The sequence below is a fragment of the Pyrus communis genome, chromosome 14 (genome assembly GCF_963583255.1).
Source record: "Pyrus communis chromosome 14, drPyrComm1.1, whole genome shotgun sequence".
In the NCBI taxonomy this organism is placed as follows: domain Eukaryota; kingdom Viridiplantae; phylum Streptophyta; class Magnoliopsida; order Rosales; family Rosaceae; genus Pyrus; species Pyrus communis.
In genome coordinates this window covers 18,562,322-18,586,753 of record NC_084816.1, presented here as the reverse complement: position 1 = coordinate 18,586,753, position 24,432 = coordinate 18,562,322, and the positions used below count along the sequence as shown (strand labels likewise).

Below are 24,432 nucleotides of genomic sequence, written 5' to 3'. Positions count from 1 at the left end.
TCTCCATGGATTTTTGTTGCTTGCAAAGTATGACTTGTAGTTGTAATATTACCTATATACTAAAACCCGGTGGAAAAGTACTGTTCATGAGCAGTGTAATGGCTTAAATGCTCATTGATGTCTTCTTTGTTTCCCGTTGTCTTACATGCTTGATATAATGAACTGACTGAAATGCCCCTCATTTTAGCCTTTGCAGTGTGCTTTTTTCCATTTCGTACAGTGATTCATCGGGTTTGCCCATTCTATCCACCTGTCCATCATTTGTGGATCTTTGTAATTTTTTATATATTTTTTTTGTGCCACAAATCATGTGCCGGGTTTAACTCCTGACAATTTTACTGTTTATTAACAGTAAAATGTCAGATTTTCCTTACTTTCCATTTTGTTGCCACATCTGTGCAGTGAAAAGACGGAAATGCCCCTGCTTTTTGCCTGGTATCTTCTTTATTCCTTCTCCATGTTGTTTCAGTGATTTTTTACATAGCCCACGTGTCGGTCATCGTGAGGTTTGGTTTTTAGTTTATACCCACTTTGCTTTTTGTTCAGTTTCCCATACCAAATTCTGCATCTCTGTCGTTTTGCAAGTTGTGCGTTTTGCGGTTCTTCTTTCCATTCTCGCATTCGGTCGTCCCCTTTCAAATCTCACTTTGTGTCCTTTTCAGCTCTTCGTTTATTCACTCAACACTGAATCAGTGTAAGGGTTTTCAACTTTTGATTTTTCTTTTGTTTTAAACTGAAAGGTTTGATTTTGATAGATTCGAAAGTATACAAAAGTTGAATCTTTATTTGGGTGAATTTTCAAACCCAGTTTCGCTTATGGATTTTCATGGGTGGTTAAATTGAATTTGGAGGTTTTTATGTGGTCTCAGATGGAAACAGTTATAGTCTTATAGAAGAGATGCAGGATATGAACAGGGTGGAATGTTTTCTATTATTATTATTTTTTTAAAATCAATTTGGGGTTTTGTTTGGTTTTGCTAATTATGGGCTGTTGAACCCAGCGATTTGTCTACATATTGAACAAGAGACAATGAAACTGATATGTTGTTTTTTTTTTGTTTAAAATTGAAGAGCCTTTGCCTTCGATCTGTTTTCTCTTTCTGGAATTTCCCTTCTCAGCGTTTTTCAGGCTTATGGTATATAATTTGTTTTTTTATTTTATTTTTTTGGTTCATGATTGGTATTGCAGGTTTTGTTTGTATAGAGGAGACGGTAACTTGGCTGGTGCACCGTCTGTTTTCAGTCGAGGGTGAGGTTTAGTTTGTTACGTGGTTAATCTTAAAGTTGTCATCAGTTGTTCGGTCTTTTGGGAGCATCTTTATCTGTTCATTTGTCATGTTTTAATTGGATTAAATTTTAGGTTGTCCAAATTATAAGCTATGTTGTATTCTCATATATCAATTTGGTTGGCTCTTATGTTTATGATGGTTCTGATATAGTAGTTCGATTAAATTTTAGGTTCTCCAAATTATAAGTTGCGTTTTATTTTGATATATCAATTTGGTTGCCTCTTATGTTTATGAAGGTTCTGATATAGCAATTTGATTAAATTTTAGGATTTAGTTCTTTTTTATTTTTAGCAAGCGGTAATTGTCGTCCTGCACTCTAGCAACCGTAAAGAACACAGCTTTAGGTACACTTACCCTCTGATGAAAATCTCAAGTTTAAGTCTTTATTGATTTTTAAGTGAAGTGTTTTATCATTTTGTTGATTTCGCTGGTATGTTTTCATTTGTTTGATTAAAATTTAATTTGGGACATTGGGTATTTCTTGATTTGAATGATTTCTAAATATTGTTTCTCCCCCTGTTTATGATATGGATAACTGTAACTGGATAATAGTATGAGCTCACGGCTTTTCAATTTTTCTTCTGTGTCTTTTTCAACTTTCGTAAGTCATTTAATTTTTCTTAATCAATATTTTGTTTAAGTCTTTACTCCTGCATAGTTATCAAATTTTGATTTAAGTTAGCTTATCTTTCCTTATTTATCTGCATTACTTACACAAGATAGTATTGTTATATAACTGATGTATGAGAAATTAATATTTTTACTTATTTAATCATTAATTTTAAGATTTGGTGAGAACAATTTTTTAACTCATACAAGTTATGTTTGGTTTAAGCAGAGATTTAATGGAAGACACAGAGATAACTCCCATCTCTGAGTTACGGCCGTATATAAAGGCTGAGAAAATCAAATCTTGCGTTTGTAGAATATGGAAATCAACAATTCCCGGAACTACTAAAAAATGCACATCTCTACACTGCATTTTGCTTGATGAGACGGTGAGAAAATATTGGTTTATTATTTTGATGAAGAATTATAACAAGAATGATTGACTAGCCTATTAATATTTTTGTTTATCATTCTTTGTAATATATTCAATAATGAATCTTAACTGTATACAGATAATCATAACATATTGATATATATTTTGTCATTAATTTTACATCATTATTTAATTGCATATCCTGTAATTTATTTAGATTGCAAGTAAACATACGAATTAAATATTTTTAGGTGAACTTCACACTTGGTTAAACTTTTTTACATTTTTTCTGTTTCTTAATTTTTTAAGTGTTGGTTCAGCTGACTTAATTATTTTCATTCATTGTATGTCTTTATCTCTTGATGTGATTGCATCTCTCCATGTTAACAATTTAATATATGCATATTGAAGAATAATATCTATTTTTTTCCATTTATTAATCTCCTTTTTAACTCTGTTCATTTCCCCCCTCCCCTCCTCTTTTTAACTTTTATTTTTTTGGGTTCATTTTATTTACATAACCAATTGTAAAGAAACATGCCGGACATTGACTACAAGACTATAGCTTCAAAAATTGAACCTGGGGGTTGCTATGAAATCACAAATTTTCGGACCACTAGAATGAAGGGTCAGGACAACGTGGTGCCGTATGAGACTCAGCTTATATTCAGTGGTAAAACAAATTTCAAAAAGCTCTCAAGTGTGTTTCCACCTATTCCTCAACACCGGTTTTTCTTACAGGATTACAACACTCTTTATCCCCGCTTGAACAAAGTTGACATTCTTACAGGTGATATTATTATATATGCATCTATATATAGAGATTAAAAACACTGAAGTTTATTTTTGCCAAATTATTTTTCACAACATGCTTATATTTACCTTTTAAATTGCAAGATGTCATTGGTCATCTCACTTCAATACAACATTTAGAGCCAAAACAGATTAATCAAAAGGTAGCATACAAGTGGGATATACACATTCAAAATGTCAGGTTATTCCTTTTTTCTTATCGCTCTCATTATAGATTATCTTCATAATTTGCTTTATATTGAAAAACATCTATATATTTGTTTCTGATATAGTATATCTACCGAAGGGAACAACTCACTGGTACACTATGGGGAGACGTTGCTGAAGAATTTTGTTCTTCATCTGTCCAAGCACTGCCTCTCCCAATTGTTGTCGTTTTTACAAGCTTAAAAGTGAAGCTTTATATAGGTACCTTAATAACAAGCAATCTTTCGTATCTTTATTTATTATTATTTTTTGACACAGCTTTGTGTAAATTGTTCAAATCTTTTCTGATGACATGATTTTATCATTTTCACTTCCTGTGACTTATCATATATCTTTGTTTTATACTTGATTAATTAATTTTCAAATATCTTAATAAATTAATTGTCAATCACTGTTATTAATTAACTTTCTCTTTTATTTTCAGCTTTTTAAAACTTTGTCCATTTTGATTAAAATCATGGTGCAGTAAGTGATTGTATCATATCATTCTGATACTTGGCATGTGCCCGTAAAACCATTTATCAATATTTTCTTTCAACTTTCTTATCATTTTTTTCAATGCACAGATAAAATTGTGATGAACAGTACTGGTTGCTCACTTTTCTTTTTTGATCCGGACATCCCAGAAGTTAATGCATCCAAGTCGGTGGAAGTATTTCTATAGCTTTTAACACAATTAAACTGTTTTAACTTTTGTAAAAGCAAAAGAAGTATTAGTTTCATAAAATTATTCAAACAGTTATACATTTTCAATCATACAGGTTTGCAAATTGTAACGAGCCTGTGAAAATATTGGCCCCCTCCTCCAGACAAGTAAATGAGGCCGAAATTTTACGCACAGCCAAGATGTTCACAATTGATGAAGTCGCTTTTCTAGATCCTGATTTACACAAGGTATAAAATCTAATTACATGTTTTTAACTCATCTTAAAAACATATGACTGTATTTTTACATTTTTAATAAACATTGTATACGTAATTAGTATTCCTTATACAAAACTATTACAAACTGTTTCGCAGAATGATACATTTTTCTGTAAAGCGTGTGTCAAGTGTTTTGACACACGTTATCAATGGTGGTATAGTGCGTGTCCCAACTGTGTAAAACAAATGCATAAAGACTTAACGACTGGACAACTCATCTGCCAAAGCATCCAAACCAAATTCCAACTCCTTGGTAATGTTTAACATGCATTCCTCAAACTTTGTCATAAATTGCTTTGAATATTTGTTATCCTTATATTTTTTTCATTCTTTATATAATCTAACATTTACCAAATCTGTTTTTTCACATTTTTTCTCATGCACATAGTTTGAATACATTTATCTAGAATGAAATTAGGTCAGATATCCTCACCCTCATTGATTATTTTTCTCGCTGTTTTTTTGCAGCTGTTATCCAAAACTTTGTTAGAGTTATACTTTGCTTAAATTTTGTGATCTTAAACAAAAAATTCTAACCTTTCCTGCTTTCACATTATTTAAACAACTTTCAAATACTATGCGTTCAACAATTAAATCATTGTTCAAAACATACTCATTGCAGCACAGATTTACCCTTTTTGTACAAAATTGGTATACCTTTTGCACTTTTGACCATGTTATCTTCATTACTTAAAGACTAAAATATGCTTCTTTTCGTTTACACTTGGTCAAATCGTTCCAGTATTGGTTATGATTGGTCTTCACGTATACTCTGCTTTTCTCACACTTTAATATGGCTATCATAAATCCAAACTATTAATAAACTTGATAACCATGCATTTCGTTGTAGATTTAAGTTTAAAAACAAACACTGCTCTTTCTGGTTTTAACAATGTTTTCTTCTATTTTGTTTTTATTTGTATCAGTTGAATTCGAGATTATTTTCCCTCATGCAGTTTCGTTTTTTCAATCTAGGTATAAAGTCAATTTGGTTCTTGAGGATCACACCAATGAAATCAATGCTCTCATAATTGGAAAATCTGGTGAAAAGCTTTTTGGTGTGCCGTGTAAAGACCAGTACTGAATCAAAGATTAGTTGACCAACAACAGTTACCAAATGAGTTTCTAAGGCTGATCGGGCAAAAAAGAAATTTTCATCTGCGAGGATACCTCCATTGAGCCAATCACTCCACGACCGTTGTCCAGAGAAATTAGTCTCTTCAACCACTATGTCATCCTCTGCTCCAATGCCTGAAACAAGTGGATCATCATATAAACGAAAGCGAGAATCCATCAGGAAAGCTCTTTTTACCGCTGGTGAACACAGGTTTCTTTCGTATTTCTCTTTCTAATTACAATTTTAAATCATTACGAAACCATCTATTCTAACACTCAATTCCTATTTAAAACAGTGAACTAGAAGAAATATCAGAGGTTGATCCAGAAGAATTTGATGAGGTTCCTATCAAATCATGGGAAAAAAAAATCGTCTCCGACTGATACAAAAACTGTCACCACCCGCCAAAAAAAATACTAGGTAAATATACTCTTTAACTTTCTCCTTTCTCTCGGTCTAAATTTATTGAAAACCAAATTGAACAGTTATTTAAATATATTTTGTTTTCTTTTCTGCCACTAGGTTGTTTTGACAGTAACATCATCTGCTGCCCTAAAAAATATACAGCATGGTTCATCAGCATATGTAAAAATCTATTCCGGATGTTTTATGGCATGTAAATAACACTTTTTACTCAAGCTTATCAATATTTTTGCATGTTCATACACCAGCACTTCTTAATATTTTGTACATCATTGCTGGTTCTGGTTAAAAACAACTACAACTACCAGTCTATGCCAGATGACTCTAATATTTTTTGCATGTACATAGACCAGCATTTTGTAATTTTTTGTATCGAAGTGCTGGTTTCAGTAGAATGATAGCCATAACTACTAAACTATGAAAAATGGATGTAATGAAGTTTTCCATATTTAACTGTATCTCTATAGTGTTTCTAATATTTTTGTAATCAATGATATTAATATTCGGTTACACTGTTTTAAAATCCGCGGCAACGCGCGGGCATAATACCTAGTGATATACTATTAAGTAGTAGTTAAATTGGTGAGGACATGTTAGATTTGAAAATTCATCACACGTGAGGGGATGTGTTGAGAGTTGAAATCCATTTTAGGGAAATGAGGAACTTGTATGTGTTATAAGTAATTGGCTACTCTTCATATTACCAATTAATTTTTAGATGGAACTACAACTTTCTTCGTGGTATCAGAGCAAGTTGTCCCACGTGTGAACTGTGAAGTCAATGGTCACTCGCGCGCGCTCCACATTATCCCCTTCTATTGTCTACATGTTAGGCTTGAAAATTCGTCTCACATGAGGGACGTGTTAAGAATGAATCTCACGTTGATGGAAGAAGGAACCTAGCACAAACTTGTAAGTAAATTAAGCTATTTCTCATATTTTCAATCAATTTTATGTGAAATATCAACTTTTTTCAATGCATTATATGCGAGGCTTTGTTTGTGTAGGTGAGTATAGAGACGAGAGTACTGAAGAGTGAGAGTTTTGTTGGCTTCTGAGAGGGCATCTCATATGCCCGCAAGTCAAATATTCCGAAACCACATCTGGGGAACCAAAAACCTACCTAACAAACGTTGTTGCTTGAAAGAATCACTAGTTTAAAAAATTATGCAATTATTAATCACTTAATCTTATATTGCAATAATATTTCTGTGAAAGATTGCCACTATCTATATCTATATTTTATTATTATGAAAACTCTTTTTGTCAACCTTTTGAGAAAATGACAGTCATATCATTATTTTTTCTATTTTATCTTCATTTTTGATACACAATGTTTACATAAGGAGGACAAAACAGTAATTATATACATTTTGAGAAAATAACAATCATATCCCTATTTTACCTTATATTAAGAAAAAAATATGCCCTTATTAAGAGAAACCGTCTCATCATCATTGTCCCATACTTTTTTTTTTTTTTTTGAATTTTACGAACTAATCACTCCTTCATAAAAAAAACAAAAAATAAAATGAATTTGTTCACACACAGTGTGTCATCTTCTAGTTATTTATAATATAAAAGATAGGAATGAGGATCTTGTCCTTTGTAAGGATCTCGGCGATCTTTTAATCATGTCCATTCATCGTACATCGTATGGTTAGAAATCAATTTACTTTTTTTTTTTTAAAATTGAACACAAAATGTACCTGACGAAAATTGGCCGCACGATGTACGATGTACGGATATGATTAAAGGATCCTGTAAATCCTTTAATTGTGTTCGTACATTGTGTGGTCAGAAATCATTTTAATTTTTTTATTTAAAATTGAACATAAAAAGTACTTGACGAAAATTAGCCGCACGATGTACTATGAACGAACATGATTAAAGAATTCCTGAGATCCTCACAAAAAGGATCTGGAGAGGATCCACATTCAAAAGATAAGGCACTGTGTGTGTCGTGAGAATCTGTACTTTTAGAATTATTTATGGGAAATTTTATTTGAACCCACATAATCTCTCTTTACACCCAACTTAAATTTTAAATGTGAATTGTTTTTTTTTTTACCTTATTGCATAATTATCATCAAGTACATGATGAAATTAACAATAAAACTAAAATTTATCAATAAACCCACACCCATCACCTAGGCACATGGGTTTGATTCACACTCTATGTTCTGAGAAATATTTACCACCCAAAAAGAGTAAAAAACATAGTTTTGTCTAAAGAAGTTCCTTGAGAAGGGGTGGATGTATAGAACTCTAAGATGCTAAGGGTATTCATGATGGCTAAACCCTAAGACGCTCTTATAGATAAGGGTATTGTCTGCACTGCTCTTCCACCAACACACCCAACAAACCTGGAATTGTCGTGGGCCCATGTATCAAGACCAAAAGAACATTTGAAGAACTGAAGGGAGACTTTTTTTTTTTTATGTCATTCGATGCAAGCTGGTTACCAGCAACATGCAAATAACTTTAGTTCGATCTCAACAGCCTAGTTGTTACGAACTCTACCCTCATTACCTATAACACATTTTTTTTTTGGTGGTGAAACGATAACAAATTCAATGCAGTTAAGAATTAACTTAAATCAATATCTCTCTTCCCAAGCTCAGATTCATAGGAGCGTTGGACAAACTTGTGATACATTTGGTCAATCCAGTTAATGCTAGTTTATCTGCAAAAGCACTATTTTTTTAGTTGGAAAGCCACAACGCATGATGCAAGACTTAAAGCCCTCATGGCAGCTGTGGTGGCACCACGACAAAGATCTTCTCGATCAATCTTATGATTGCACAAAGTTCTTGATGTGTACTCAAGAATCATATTTGACATGCCCCAACCCCGATATCCCCGCATACCAAGTAGGCACGCGCTGGCTGACACCTGAGGGTGACGAAGCCATTTTAAACATGCATACAAATAGAATATGTGCAATTAGAACGATTATACCAAAGCAGGAACGTGTTCAGAGCATACAACTAAATAAGAATAATATCAAAGAATGACTATAGAAAGATACAAACTAGGAAAAGATACTTATATTGAGAATACTCAAGGATAACTACGCCAAAATGCCTTGACGCCAGGATCATATGCCTCGATCCTAACCCTTGAGGGGGCACAAAAAAAACCAAAGTGTGAGTGGATCAAAGTTTATAATAATAATACTAATAATAGGAAAACATTTTATTTTTGAACATAATAACCCCTGTTTTGAAAACACATATATAATACTATGTATAGGTTTTATGAAAAACCCTAGCATGCCATGTAGAACATTCGTGAAACATGTATGTAAAACTAGTGCTCAGAAATGGTAATAACGCCCGAAGGCAAATCCATAAACCTCATCAGTGAGGTTCTCAATATCATAGTCGCCCGAAGGAAAATTCGTAAATCTCATCAGTGAGGTACTCAACTAGGGGTATCATAGTAGCCTGAGAGCAACTCCACCCCTAAAGACTTTGCGCCAGCACCCAGCCCATTTATCCACTTCAGTGAACAGTAATAGACCTTAATGAATAGTAATAGGCCAAAGCATCTCCACCCCTAAAAAAACGCGCTGGCACCTAGTCTAAAATGCGCTGGCACAAACGATCTCCACCCCTACAAAATGCGCTGGCCCCTAGTCCATTTAAAATATGGGGCTTTTGGATCTAGGTCCAACAACATAGGTAGTTTTTGGGACTGAGTCCAGTTATCCAATTACATATTTTGATATCAATTTTGCCCCTTCAGATAAAAATATTTAAATTCTTTAATTTTTTTTATCATTTATTCAGTTTTTAAATTTTGAATATTTAAATACTCAAACTAAAATATTATCTAGTAACTACCTACTATTTATAAAGAAAACAAAACCGATATAATCTAGTAACTATCTACCTATTGTATAGGAAGAAAAATGCTTTATACCTACAAAGCAAATATAATCTACCTGCAAAACAAAAATAAACTACCTATTGTATTGGAAGAAAAATGCTAGGAACCTATATGGCGGAACATATAAATATAAATATGATATAATATACCTTCATTAAAAGAACGAATTTGGAGAGAAGAACACAAAAATATCACCCATGAAAAAAAAAGACAAAAAAGAGGAGGATTGATAGAGGGAATTGTTTGGAAGAAGGAAAAAATGTGGGATGAAACGGACTGGGGGTTGAGGTGATTATATGGCTATAACTAATCCTACAATTAAGGGATTAGTTAAACGACAAATAATCCCATAATTAAGAAATTTTGTGTATTTATAACAATTCGTAAGCCTAAGGGGTAAATATGGTACAAACCACAAATAAGCATACGTGAAATCTTAATTATTGGACCTATTTCAATGAAGTGGACTAATTCTACTAACGGCTCACAAAATTGGATCTATATCAAGTTATCCCTTAAAATATTAATAATTTTTTTATAAAATAATAAATTTAAAAAATAGTTTTAATTTCGGATAGGATTTTTAACCAATCTCGTCACACCACGTGTCATTATTCGAACATACAATTTTGTAAATAGATTTCCGCTAAGATTTTCAACCAATCTCGACAAGCCACGTGTCACTTCCTGTTTACAATAATTTAGGCAAGATTTTGATAAGATTTTCAACCAATCTTGTCACGCCACGTGTTATTATCCGAACGTACTATTTTGTGGATAGATTTCTGCTAAGATTTTCAACCAATCCCGACACGCCACGTGTCACTTCTTGTTTACAATAATTTAGCCAAGATTTTGATAAGATTTTCAACCAATCACGTAGTGCCACGTGGCATTGTCCAGAACCTCATCTTTTCTTTTTTTTGTCCATAAAAACCTTACATCCTTACATCCATCCTTACACTAAACTCAATCCTCTTTTTTAGCTCAGAATCCTTCTTTATCGTTTTCAAATCTTGAGTTCTTACAATGTCTTCTTCAAAGAGAGTGTATAAACAGTTGCAAGAGCAGCAGAAAAGGTTGTTGGCACAATAGGAAGAATTGGTCAATCTTGACGAAGGTGGAGGTGGAGATGAGGCATTCGCAATGGAGGAGGATGAGGATGATCACTATAGAAGGCGGAGGGCCTCACATTCCCACCGTATCATGGAAGCTATGGGTTAGATAGCCAAACCTAGACGTGTGGCAAACATCGATGGAAGAAAGGAAAGACGAGGTAAAGATCTCTTGGAAAATCCCAACAACGTTTTCCCTGATCATATTTTTAGACGTCGTTTTAGAATGCAACGAAGTTTGTTCGATAGAATCATGAGTGTTGTTTGCAACCATGATCCATACTTTGTGCAAAAAGAGGATGTTTTTCATGTTCTAGGTCTTCTTCCTGAGCAAAAAATTACAGCTGCCTTGCGAATGCTTGCATATGAAGTATATGCATATCAAGTGGATGAGATCGCAAGGATGGGAAAAATAACTGTTCTGGAGTCCCTGATGCAGTTTTGCTCTGTAATTGAAGCCCTCTACACCAATGAGTACCTTCGGAAACCCACGCTAAGGGACATGCGAAGGCTTCTGAGGAAGGGTGAGATGCGAGGCTTCCCTGGCATGATTGGAAGCATCGACTGCATGCACTGGACTTGGAAAAACTGTCCAAGTGCGTGGCAAGGAGCTCATGGCAACAGAAAATGAGCCAAAAATATCATTTTGGAAGCGGTTGCTTCATTTGATACATGGATTTGGCATGCTTTTTTTGGTGTTCGAGGAGCTCAGAATGACCTAAATGTCCTTGCCCAATCTCTAGTGTTTGACGAACTGCTACAAGGAAATGAGCCGAGATGCACATATTGGGTTAATGGTAATAAATACGAGGGACCATACTACCTTGCAGATGGTATTTACCCAAGGTGGTCAACATTTGTCAAAACAGTGCCACATCCACAGAGTGAAAAAGAAAAACACTTCGCAAAGTATCAAGAGGGGTGTAGGAAGGATGTCGAGCGTTGTTTTGGTATCCTACAAGCTCGTTGGGCTATTATCAGGGCTGCAACTAGAATGTTTAATGTCGAGGCTCTTCGATCCATCATGATGACGTGTATTATTCTCCACAATATGATTGTTGAAGACAAGTATGATTATGATGTCGTCGATGAATACGAGCCGGATTCGATGAACAACTCAAGAACACAAATCTACTATGCTCATGACCGGACCGAAGATCCTGTGCAACACGAGCCATTGGAACCGGATGGACGTTACAATGAATTGATCGTTCGACGGTACACTTCATTGCAAGAGCCATACTGGCACGTAACCCACCAGAATGACTTGATTGGCTACTAGTGGGAATTGCACAAAGGTGAAGATAATTAAAATAAGGCTTGTGGTTGAAGAATAAAGTGTATTGTTTTTTAAGTAATCTTATTTAGTGTGTTTTTTTTTTTTTAAGTTTATATGGTGAGGTTATGTAATTTTATTTGGTGTTTTTTTTTTAAAGTTTATTTGGTGAGTTTATGTAATCTTATTTGATGTGTTTAAATAAAGTACAAAAAATAAATAAGAAATTAAATAAAGTTCTAAAAATAAATAAGAAATTAAATAAAGTTCTAAAAATAATAACAAATTACATAACAAATTACATAACAAATTAAATAAAGTACTACAAATAAATACGAAATTATACAAAGTCTGTGGAGTTAGGATATGTGGTGCTAGGATCTTCGTTGCTAGGATTTCTGTAGCTAGAACCCCCTCGACTTATTTCGGCATCTATTGCACGCCTCCTTCGCACGACATCTCTTTTTTCTGATGTCCAAAAATATTTTGAATTCGGCGACAGTCCTACTAGAGACTTGTTCATAGTGTCACGATCTGCTTAAGCCATCCTTTCTTCTCTAAGCATCTCATTCTCTCGATGAAGTGCTTCTCTAATCATCTTGTTCTCTCGATTAACTATTTCTCTTTATCTCTCAGCCGCTGCATCACGAGCCTCAATAGCTGCTATTATTGCTACCATAGGAGTAGCTTTTTCCTCATCTCTAGCCTTTTCCCACGCCATGTTCAGTTCACCTTGATGAGCAAATTCCTCCATATATTTAGTGTAGTCATTTTTGGAAGAACTACCTTTTTACCTTGAGGCCTGAGGGACTGACTAGTCGGTCGGGTCTCCGGCACTTCTTCAGGCGTCCCTTCCATGTCTTCAAATGTGTTGGCTTCTTGTTCGACCGTGTCTGCTTCTGGCGAACTGTGTAGACTCATACCGTGCATGACAACTTATGGACCGGTTGCCACAATTTTTTATCTAGGGAAATCTTTGACAATTTGCCAACATTCCCATTTGTTGAATGATTTGTTACGATTCTTTGCATTGTAGAATGCTTGTGCTTGTAGTGTCTATAAAAATGTGGGATAAGATAGTATTAAAAAATACGGGTGTAACACAAATAAATAAATTAAAATATTGATGCGCGTGGAATGCATATAAATTACATAAAAATTGCATAAGAAATTACATAAGAAATTAAATAACTTAAAATATTGATGTGGGTGGAATGCATATAAATAAATAAAAATATTGTTACCTGATCCGCTAAACTTGTCCCACTACGCAGATTACCGGAAGCATGAAATATGGCATTTTTCCAACAAGTAAAGGATGTGTTGAGTTTTTTCCAACAACCTTGAAGACCTTGACTGGATCTGGCATCTTTTCCATGTACATCGCAAAACGCCTTCGTAATTTTACTCCACATTTCTCGCTTATCCATCTCATTACCCGTAATCGGGTCATGAGTAGTGTGAACCTAACATTCACACAACGTAACATCTTCAATGAGCTTTGACGAAGTCATTTTTTTTCTCTCAAAGTGTACAAAATATTCAAATGCAGAAAGTGTAAAAAATATTGAAATGTGGTGTAAGGTGGAAGATGAAGGTTAGATATTTATAGGAAAAAAATTAATTTTTTAAAATTTTTCTGTATTTAAAAAAAAATGAATTTTTAATAAATTTTTCTGTATTTAAAAAATTAATTTTTTTTTAAATTTTTCTGTATTTTTAATAAATTTTAATGTTGTTAATTAATCTGGACCGTTGGATTTGAAAAATATTCAAATCCAATAACCAATGAGTTGCCACGTGGCCAACGGTCAAAATTCTGACCGTTGGGCTTTTTTTTTTTGTTTTATTTTTATTTTTGGTGAAAAAAACGTGGACCGTTGATCTGTGATCGGACGGTGTATTTTAAAAGTCAAATTTAAATTTGTTTTAACCGTTGGAAATCCAACAGTCTACAAAAACTAGCCGTTGGAAATCCAACGACACTGAGGAGGGCCACGTAGCCCTAATTCGGGTGAACACAAGTGGGTTGACAAGCGGGCCCCGCCGCCTGCACCCTTGTTTTCTACTCGCGCCTAGTCGCGAGTGTGCTGCACGCGCCAGCCAAATAGACCGGCCTTTGGGTCTGTCCGAAATGGGCTGGTCTGTTGCTTGGCTTGGGCTGGGTGCCAGGCTGTTTTGCGGGCTGGAGCACTTTGACAGGGTGCTGGCCTTACTTTTTGACAGGGTGCTAGGCTATTCCACCTCCGGTGGAACTGTTCTGAAGGTAGTACCTGTCCATCACTTGAAGGTGAAGCTAAATAACCTGTCCATTACCCGATGGTAAAGCTGTATAAAATAGCACACCGACATTAGCTGTGGCTAGTGAAGTTGTCCGACATTGCTTTCAGCAGTGAAGCTGGGGGTATATCATATATCATACCTCAATCCTCCACATCAATTGCGTCCTATGGCCATAAACATCTATACCCGTGGTGTGCAGATATGCCGTATGATAACCCACTAGATAAGTACCAAAAACATATCTCAAAACTCGTAACAAACATCGGAGCTCAAAAGTTCAAACCTCGTCTCATAAATCCATGGCAAATCATATTCATAAATCCATAATAAACATATACGTGAATCCATAGAACTTCATAAACGAAAATCCAAAGATTCATAACCTTTAGCAAAAATGTAATCTTGATAAATCATGAATATTTCATAAATCATTGTTATAGAAATCCGTAAAGTATATTATAAAACATATTAAATCATGAAATATGAATGCTTGCTAGGCTAATATTTTATAAAAATATATAAGTTAAGAAGGGGTCCACTCACAAGTTTTCCATTGCCCTAAAGCCACTTGAACTATCAAGAATATGATCACTTCCACCAATGCACCCAAACAAAATTAAAAGCAGTTTAATAAAACTCTACGAAAACGTTGGAATTTGGAAAAATGGATGGTGGATTTAAGGAGGGACCTCGGGTTTTACCCCTACACGTCGCCGTACGTGGCGGCCAGCCACCCAGGCTCATCGGAAAATCGAACAACTCCAAAAATTCCCAAATTTTATAGGAATGAAGATATCAATGAGAGGAATAACTTTCATACTTGGGCAGAAGTCCAATTCGGTCGGGAAATACCCCAAATCATCCTTGAACCTTTGGAAACCCTTGAATTGGGTGTTCTTGATTTGTCGAATCCCAAGCTCCGCTGCCTCCAAACTTATTTGGGGTTTGTTCCTAGGTTCAAGGGAAGGCTAATGGTGGTGGTGGTCAAAGGAATCACCTTCAGAAATGGCGGATTGTTGCCGTGCACCCATTAACACCGACGAGTTCCGTTCTTAGTGAAAACTATGACCACACTTCTTCAAATTTGGGTGGAAATGGAAGATGGGAGGTCACTGAATAAGTTGCAGGTGATGACGACGATCAATTCGTCGGGAAAACTCCAGAATTAGCATCGGGGTGTGTAGAAATCGAGTCAGGTCGATGGGGAGGAATCGGGTTAAGGGTGATCCGGTGCTCCTCCACTCTATCCTTTCCCCTCATTTCTCTCCTCTCTAGTTGGTCACTCTCTCTTTCTCTTCTTTCTAATTGGGCATCCACCATCATTTCTCTATTTTCTCCCCTTTTTCCTCTGCCTATCTCTCTCATTTCTATTCTTTCTTTTCCATAACAGCCACAGACGTGGCACAGACTGATGCTCCAACAAAATCTGGAGCCTTCCAGATTTATGGTCAATTGATCATTTTGCCTTCGACTTCGTTCGTTAATAACTCATTCGTTATAACTTCAAATTACGTTCTGTTTGTGCCCACACGTTTGTAGTGACGAGTATTATGAGTATATGCCAAGAAAACAGATCTTATGTGACACAACAAGGTGGTCAACAAAAGTCAATGCCTTTGCCTCGAAGGGCATTTTCGTAATTTCACATTTTAAAAATTATAAAAGCTGTAATTTTTTGGGACGAGTCGTTACAATATTGACCATTCCATAGTGATGGACAAAGAATTATTCAAAGTTTGTGGCTGACATAATCATTTTTTTTTTTTTTTTTTAAGTTGTCTTTATTTTAATGAAATGGTTCACTCTTGACACGAAATTTAACATATTTTCTGGTTTTATTCTTTTAATCTATTGGGTGTAAAGATAAATGTAAACATATTGAACTAGGCTTGTGAAGGTGGTTTAGGTAATAAATTTGGGTTTAAAGAGATATTGACAGTTTCTATAAAAATAATATGGATGTGAAAAGTAAGCTGGATGTGAAAATAAATTATATGGGTTCAAATAAAATTATCCATTATTTATTAGTTATTTTTTCAGTTTCAGGGAGTCACACGAGAACTTATTTTAGATTGTTCGATCTTTTAATTTAGTTAGACACTAACTACAATCTTAAGCCTAACCAATTTTACTTGCATGGCCAACCCAAATATGATTAAATAACCTACAAGTCATATCCCTTCTCCATTGCGACTGACTTCTTTCACCTCTTATCACCTCTAAAATATCTTCAATAGATATGCCTTGTGAGCAAGGTTGAGTATTGGATGCTAGTATTTAGTCGTGGTTTGTTTGGAGCAATTCATGTATAGAGTTTGATATGTCAACCCTACATTGCATGGAGCTGTAAACTTTAGCAGGACATACATTGTTGCTTTATGTTGGACCAACCAAATTACATAGTCTACAAGTTAAGCAGCAGCTACAAACTTGTTTGGAAGTGTTTTGAAAATCGCTGAAATATTTTTGGTGAAAATGTTTTTGGAACCAATTCTTAGTAAAAATGCAAGTAAATCCTAAAAAAACACTTAAAGTGCTTTTGGAATCTAAAAATATTTTTTCTAAAACATTTTTAGTTATTTTAAAAGCACTTTCAAACAAGCTCTACATCTCCACCAATTAATGATTTTCTAGCTAAATCTTATCCACTCAAACTAGCCGACTTATCTAGTATTGCCGCCATCGTTTCCCTATGAGTAGTTCCTACTGTTACCAAGTAAGAGTGAACCAGTATGCAATGCATGAAATGTAAGAGTGCTTACGCAGAGAGTGAGGGGAGGGAAAAGAAATAAAGAGAGTGGAAAAGAAGGAACAGAAAGTAATTGGTTGTCTTGGTGGGATTCGGTAGAAAGCTTGTCTTGCTGAGGTTTCAGTTACCGATCGAGGCGAGTGGTTTATGTATGTGTTACAAATTTTTTTTATATTTCAATAAATGAAAATCATGAATTATTGTGGGTTTCTTTATTTATTTAACAAACTGCGAGCTCTTATTACAGTGAACATTTGTCTCAAATCGCAATCATAATATCAATTCGACCTCTACTTAATTCATTGGTTTCCGTGGCATGATTTCAATAGGCAGTCCTTGTGTAGGTACCGGCATGGGAACCCTGCTGAATTTGTTGTCTGCGCATAGCTTCCACGTGAACTGAGTTACCATATAATGGATTGAAACAAGGATTTCAATCCTGGCAAACTCGTATCCTGGACATATTCGAGATCCTCCTCCAAATGCAACGAAGCTGTAAGGCGGAACTGATGCTTGGTTCTCGAACCTACTCGGATCAAAATTTGATGGCTCCGGGAATATACTACCGTCATTGTGTGTCATAGGAATAGCCCAGAATACCTAACAATATCGGATAAATAGTTAAAAATTTCATCACTAGTTCTGTAATTTAAAAAAAAAGAAATGGGGAATGTGAAATCTGTAGATGTGTATACTGCATGATATATTAAATCTTAACTTACTTGCCACCCTTTCGGGATGAGGAATCCTCCATACTCGGTATCTTTGATAGCTGTCCTCATGCCGCCAAAGACGGGCGGAGTTGTCCTCAGAATTTCCATTGTCACTCTCCATGTGTACTTCATCTTGGAAAGGTCTTCCCATGTTAGAAATTCTCCTGAGGACTTGCTCCTAGCTATTTCTTCTTGTTCTGCAAAAGCACAAATTAAAACATTGCATCAGTCTTTTTGTTGTTTTTGGATATTGTTGACAATTCTATTAATATGCCCTATCACGAACATGCCAACTTGTTAGTGATCAGACCGAATAAGGTAAATTGAACACTTCAATTTCCATACTAGATTTGCGTTAAATGGTTGTGTGTGAGGTTGTAGGCACGGGATGCGTTATGCTTACCTTGAAGAACGGCTGCATGGATAGCAGGTTCATTCGCTAGAAGCCGCAAAAGAAAAGTAATCACAACAGATGAAGTGTCATATCCTGCGACCATAACTACCATGATATTGTGCAGGATCTCATTTTCCGTTAATTCTTCTTCGTTGTTAATGTTTCGAATGTTCAGCAAACAAGTTACAAGGTCTTGGAGTGGAGAAGTAGTTTTTTGCTCAAGTTGTACCCTCTTTTCACATACGAGTTCCTTGAGCATTTTTTGAACCTTCTTGCTCGCCTTGAGGCTTTGGTTGTAACGCGTGAAGGGCAAATTAACAGGGACCGACCAGATTCCTTCTATCATTTGTCGGAAACACTCAATGAGTTCGTCTCTGCGAGGTCCTCGTTCAACCCCAAAAAGTAGAGAGCATATTATGTTGAATGTGAGGTTCTTCATCAGTGGCAAAACCTATCAAAAATTTAAAAATCTAGTAAATTTGAGACCGCATGACAGAAATCTGCAAAAAACACGAACAACACACAACAGAAATCTGCAAAAACATGACCTGTTTCCCAAAAGTTGCTGAGGACGCTAACTTACTGTTATTTTTTGCTTGCCATGCCAGTGCATCTCAAGATGATTCCTGATTTCTTCATCCATTTTTCCGACATATCGCTTCAGTGACTCGGGCTTCAAGAAAAACATAAGAGCACTTCTGACACGCTTGTGATCCTCGCCGCTCAGTTCCAGTATATTCCGGTCGCCCAAAATCATACGAGTAGACTCAGGTTGTTGACTGGTAAATGATGTGCCATCATTGTTGAATACAAACTTGTTGGCAGCCTGTCCATGAATGAAGACTGTTGGCTTGCCAAAGAGACTCATCTTTGAAACTGGACCATACCTTGTGATTCTTCGTTCAAGCCACTTTTCGGCAGTGTTGGCACGCATGGCTCTAAGAAAACCAAGGCTTTGACCTATAATGGGTAGTCCCAATGAGCCGGGAGGAAGCCGTTCTGATGATTTTTTTCTTCTTGTAAGGAGAAAGAAGACGGGGATGAGGAAGAGGAAAACTGTGAGGAGAAGGGCATCCATGATTCGGGTGGCTTTTGTTGTGCAACAGAGAGAGACGGATCAAAGGCAATTGAATTCGATAGAAATAGGAGTCGAGTAAGGGGAGGTCTGGAGATAACAAGGCAAAAATCAAGATGGTAGGTTTGGCTTGAAAGATAAGTTTTAGCTGTTCGTAGTGCAGTGATATATAAAAGCATAATGCTTTGTTGTTTTGCATCTGTTGGTACACATTTGATTAGTAAGCACTGGTGTCTAGTGTTCAATCGGGATCTTTAGCCGCCCTTGGTTTTTGGAGTCTTGCGGCAAACAGTGGCAGATTTAGATTTTGATCTCGAGGGTCCTATAATGTAAAAGGTTCTAAAAAAAATATTGGATAAAACAACATTGAGAAATTAAAAAATAACACTCTTCATTCATAAATTATGGTAACAATAACATTATAAATTACAAAGTCTACCTAAACGTCATTTTTAGCCAGGTCATTAAATATAAAAGGCCAACTTATAGGGCTTCATCACTCTCAGTCTATTTGGAATGCTATCCCTAGGTGTAGGTCAGTTTCCTTGTCGAAACATTTGGAGAGTTCCTGGAAGACCTTCATAGGTATTTTTCCGGCCTCCGAAGAGTCCTAGGACCACCGTGGTCTCTCCATGGATCCGCCTCTAGCCGCAGATCCATCATTTCATTCATCTGGTGTATCTCATACAATAGAGAACATTTTAATTTTCGAAGGATTTGGAGTTTTCGAACCATAAGTTTGTCTAAGTTCTCTAGACATTGATTTGATGATCTATAACAAATGCAAGACGGCAAAAACATCAGTTCATGGCAATGTCCGTTCGGCTAGTCAAGAGTCTGGTTTGATGAATCATAAACCCCAAATGCATGAAGACAATCTTTGCCATCACACTAAAAGACATAGTATGAGACAAATTAAATTTTCTTGGTCATTGGATATTTGGTCACCATCACATTGATGCCCTTAATGATTTCATGTTTTATTAGGTATAAAGTCCGGAGCTAAGAAAAGAGATGGAGTACTTAGAACTAAAAGAAGACTTGGTTCAAAAACAAGTGCAATTGCGTTCTATGATTCATATAACCGACTCTACTTAATGGAATAAGGTTTTATTGTTGTTATTGACAATGTCCGGACGTAACTGGAAGTTAGCACATGGTGGCAAAGGGCTACGTCCAATGAAACTTTGGAGATTCCAACTATTAATGCTACAGAACAATCTACATCGGACGGTAACTGAAAAGGTCAATTGGCAAGCACGAGGCGAAGGACGAGTTTAGTTTAATGTAAAATTATAGTTTTTAGAATATAGGATTAACCGAGATGGTTGATTCCCTAGAGAGTAAGGCCAAAAGGACTGCTTCCAATCCTACTGAGGTAGAAAAGAAGTTTCCCTCACGGCTAATCCATACACTGCATACGGTGAATTATACACTCCAATTCAATCCTAGCCACCAAACGAGTTTCCCACAGAAATAAAACCTCACATGCATCTATATATTCCTGTTTTCAAACAAGCAGAGTGCAGAATTCATGAGAATCTGCTTAAGAGAGCATATATCACATCTGCTAATCTTTGACGGAGCCAGTTTCTACATTTAAATGTATGAGATAATCAAGCTGGTATCCTTAAACCACTGACCACATCAACACAAGTTCCGCATGCCTCCGGTGCACAAACTTACTCACACCAGTAAGTATAAAGGTTACACAGAGTTTTGCAGAGAGTTAGAGAGTTTTCGATGCAGTTCAGATTTGTCTCAGGTTTGAAGTGAAGAGGTTCTCTCTCTGGTGTGTTTGGAAGGGTAACTGTTTCCTACAACTCACCGATCGGAGTAAAAACTGGCTACAGTTGGTGCACGCGTGAGGATGGTTTATAAGTTTTCATTTGAATCCCCCATTTTAATAGAATTTTTCCAGTCCATCCCACTAGTTCCTGCTTCCAAAAAAAGCAATTATACTTCATGGATGAGAAAGTTGGGTTATTTCTCATCCTCTGAAGGCATTCCCCTCGCCTGCAGTAACATAAGTTTAACTAAGCAAAGAAAACAATAGAAAAAAATGCCAGTCTATCTCATTGATTTGATTAAAAGTACGAGGAATGCAAGGTATGAAACAAGATTTTGTATAGATTAACGTAGTACCTCGTGACAGCATAGTATAGTATCTCGTGATATTATATCCATTAACAATTTAGTGAAATGAAATATGGGCATCTGGATGAGTGTAATTTACAGTCAGCTTATACGTTGTGGAAAGAAGTCCTCAAATACCATCACTTGGTCTTGGCCGGAATATGGTTTCCACCAGTTGCAATTTTGTACAAATAAAATCCGGTCATGACAGCGCTGCAACAAAATGAAGAGGATTTAGCTTTAGAAACTTCAAATATATGTCATATAACTGTTAGGAGCTCCAATCGAAAGGTTTTAATCATACGTAAATTGTGGTCTTCAGTTTGGATTCATGACAATGACAGAAAGGCTACGCGGTTACTACAATACGATAACCAAAGATGACTTTATAAGTTTATAATCTGATAAAGACACATCGCCTTCCCTTCGTTATGCACAACCAAACAAGAAATAGAAGACCCCTTTCCCATACTGTTTAACCGTATAACAGGAGCAGGAATTAGATGACATTCCAACTCTCTGTTGGCACTGATTGTGCTGCAACATATATGGGATCTGAAACTCTCTTCAACTAAATTTCTTACAAAGGTTTCAACGGAGCAGGTCAACCTTGTTCTGAAAATTCGATATCCAAATGTGTATTCGGATGAACATTCAATAGAGCCAAGTTTTAACTAGAATTATAAAATTTGAAGGGCTGTAAACAGGCTGTTCTCGAGACAAAAATTATGACATCTGCCAATCATTGACAGAACTACTTTATACTTTTACATGTCTCTGGGAACAAGAACCTACCATCCCCAAACCACTAACTGCAAGGAAACACGTTCCGCATACCTCAGGTCCTCAAACTCACTCAGACCAACGAGTAATAGTTATATTTTTTTTTTTCATATTAATTATTTAACAATGCCAGCTAGGAAGGGGAAGGAAGATATTCTAAACAACCAAATCGAATACATTACCCGGAAATAAAATACAGGGGCTGCAATGTACGAAACAAATAAAATTCAAATCACATGCATAAGGTATTGACCGTACATGTCATGTTTAACAATCAACAGACTGATGGCACACCAAATTTTAGATTAGCAAATATATATCCAACGAATTGGAGAGCGAGAACACATAAAACAGCGGATTAATCTGAACTCACCTGATACCTGCAACAACACCAGCTGGCATGATCTTAGAAGTTTGCATATAGCGCTGTCCCATGACCCATGTAAGGAGAGCAGCACAAACTGTTAAATGCACACCAATCAATTCCAAAACAACGTTTTGAGTGAGTGAGCATCAAGGTAACAGGAGCAGAACATGAAAATAGAAAAAATACAAGGAAAACCAAAGAATGTGACCTTATAAAAATATAATCTTTCTCAATCTCTTCAATTCTTACAATTCTTAAAATTTGATAGGCAATGGTGAACACATAACACCTAAATGCACTTCTTTCAAATCGCCCTACCAAATCGAAACTTACTGCATTGACTAATGCATAACACTTTAGTTCTGTGACATAAATAAACCTTAGAACGAGCTTATGCATAAACAAATAAAGTAAGTGGAGAACCATAACTTTGGGATTTATTTGGTGCGTCTAGCATTACTCTACACAAAAAGTGCCTCTCTCTTTACATACAACGGGGATGCTAAGGTGGCGATATCCAAGCCTATACGCACTGCCGTGTTTTTAACTTGCTCACATGGCCTTCCGTGATTAATTTGGGATATCCCCACCTTCGCCCCGAGTTACATGTAAGTTTTTCTCCATAACGACATACAAAAAACAAAGATTAAACGACAAACCTAAAAACAGTTTTAACAAGTAAAGTCTTCCACCTTTGCAGAAGCACAAGGCTTCCAGATCATTAGAGGAAACAAAATAACAACCTCAACAAAACAAAACAAAAGTCAAATTTCCAACATAACTATCAGCAAAGTTGATGCTACCAAGTACATCAAACAACAAAAGTTACCTAATTTGTGATCCAGATTATGTTTGGTTTGTTTGTTTTTATTTATTTCCCCTTTTAACGTCTTATGATCTTACTAAAGTATCGTTACAAATCTGGGATCCAGACCCACCAAAATTCCAAAATCCAAATAAATAAATCGTACCCGTTTCAAGAATGAAAGCGGGATACGAGTTCTTCTTCCCCTCGAAGGCTTTGAGACTGATATATCCAGCAAGAGTGAGGAGCAATCCGATACCTGCTCCTCCAGCCAAAGAAGCCGTGCTCCCCTTCCTGAAATACCCAAAAACTCCTCCGCCGATCAGCACCAGGCCGTAGGGGATCGTCAAGCAGAAATCGTGCATTTCTCCAACTGGGTTTACGGGAAAACTCTCAGGTTCTCGGGAAAATTACACTAGTTTATCTTATCCCTCACAAATCAAAGAAACAAAAATTTTAAAGGCAAAGACTTTCGTGTTCAATTGGCGCGTGGAATCAGTCGGTCAAAAAACTCATCTAGCCAATCATTACCAACTCCTGAGTTTTAATTTTTATTTTTCAACCACTGAGTTTGATTTGATCGTTTCAAGATTAGCTGTTATGATATTATAGGAGGCAGATTCTCTACCCTTCTATTTTCGGTGTTTTTCGTGTCCTTCTGTTTTATATGGTCACGGTTAAGTCACGTAAACATTTTATATTACTATTTATTTTTGTCTTATTATCTCTATAAAAAATAATATAAAATGATGACGTGGTTTAACCGTGACTACACAAAACAGGAGGGGGGCAGAGAATCTACCTCTGATATTATAATGAGGATCCATTTCAACAAATCCACCGATTCAGATCTTTGAAATTTGATTGAATGGCTAAATTTATTATAATTTTTAAAGGCAGTCCCTGTTTTTAGCCTTTGGATCAAATTTCAAGGACTGGATTGGTGGATTTGGTGGAAATGATAAGGAGATGATCCCTTTCCTTATTATGGGAATATTAATGAAATACTCTTAATATTGTTCACTTTTAACGAAAATGACATTTTAACCTTGAAAAGTCACTCCGGGTAATATTCACTTACACATTT

General features: G+C 35.9%; 3 protein-coding genes across 3 annotated transcripts; 1 reads left to right on the top strand and 2 right to left on the bottom strand.

Moving 5' to 3' along the window:
- The first annotated feature begins 11,017 nt into the window (after positions 1-11,017).
- Positions 11,018-11,395, top strand: LOC137714501 (uncharacterized). Its single transcript, XM_068453702.1, has one exon. The coding sequence runs from the start codon at positions 11,018-11,020 to the stop codon at positions 11,393-11,395; it is 378 nt and encodes a 125-aa protein (XP_068309803.1).
- Positions 11,396-17,277: 5,882 nt separating this feature from the next.
- Positions 17,278-19,257, bottom strand: LOC137714845 (cytochrome P450 716B1-like). Its single transcript, XM_068453973.1, has 4 exons — positions 18,763-19,257; positions 18,189-18,630; positions 17,795-17,982; positions 17,278-17,672 (listed from the first exon to the last, which is right to left on the bottom strand). Exons 1-4 carry the CDS (start codon positions 19,255-19,257, stop codon positions 17,367-17,369), a joined length of 1,431 nt encoding a protein of 476 aa, XP_068310074.1. The 3' UTR covers positions 17,278-17,366.
- A 2,100-nt stretch (positions 19,258-21,357) lies between these two features.
- On the bottom strand, positions 21,358-23,901 carry LOC137716308 (protein FATTY ACID EXPORT 5-like). Its single transcript, XM_068455747.1, has 3 exons — positions 23,512-23,901; positions 22,547-22,634; positions 21,358-21,603 (listed from the first exon to the last, which is right to left on the bottom strand). The coding sequence occupies exons 1-3, from the start codon at positions 23,708-23,710 to the stop codon at positions 21,531-21,533; spliced, it is 360 nt and encodes a 119-aa protein (XP_068311848.1). The 5' UTR covers positions 23,711-23,901; the 3' UTR covers positions 21,358-21,530.
- Positions 23,902-24,432: the final 531 nt, after the last annotated feature.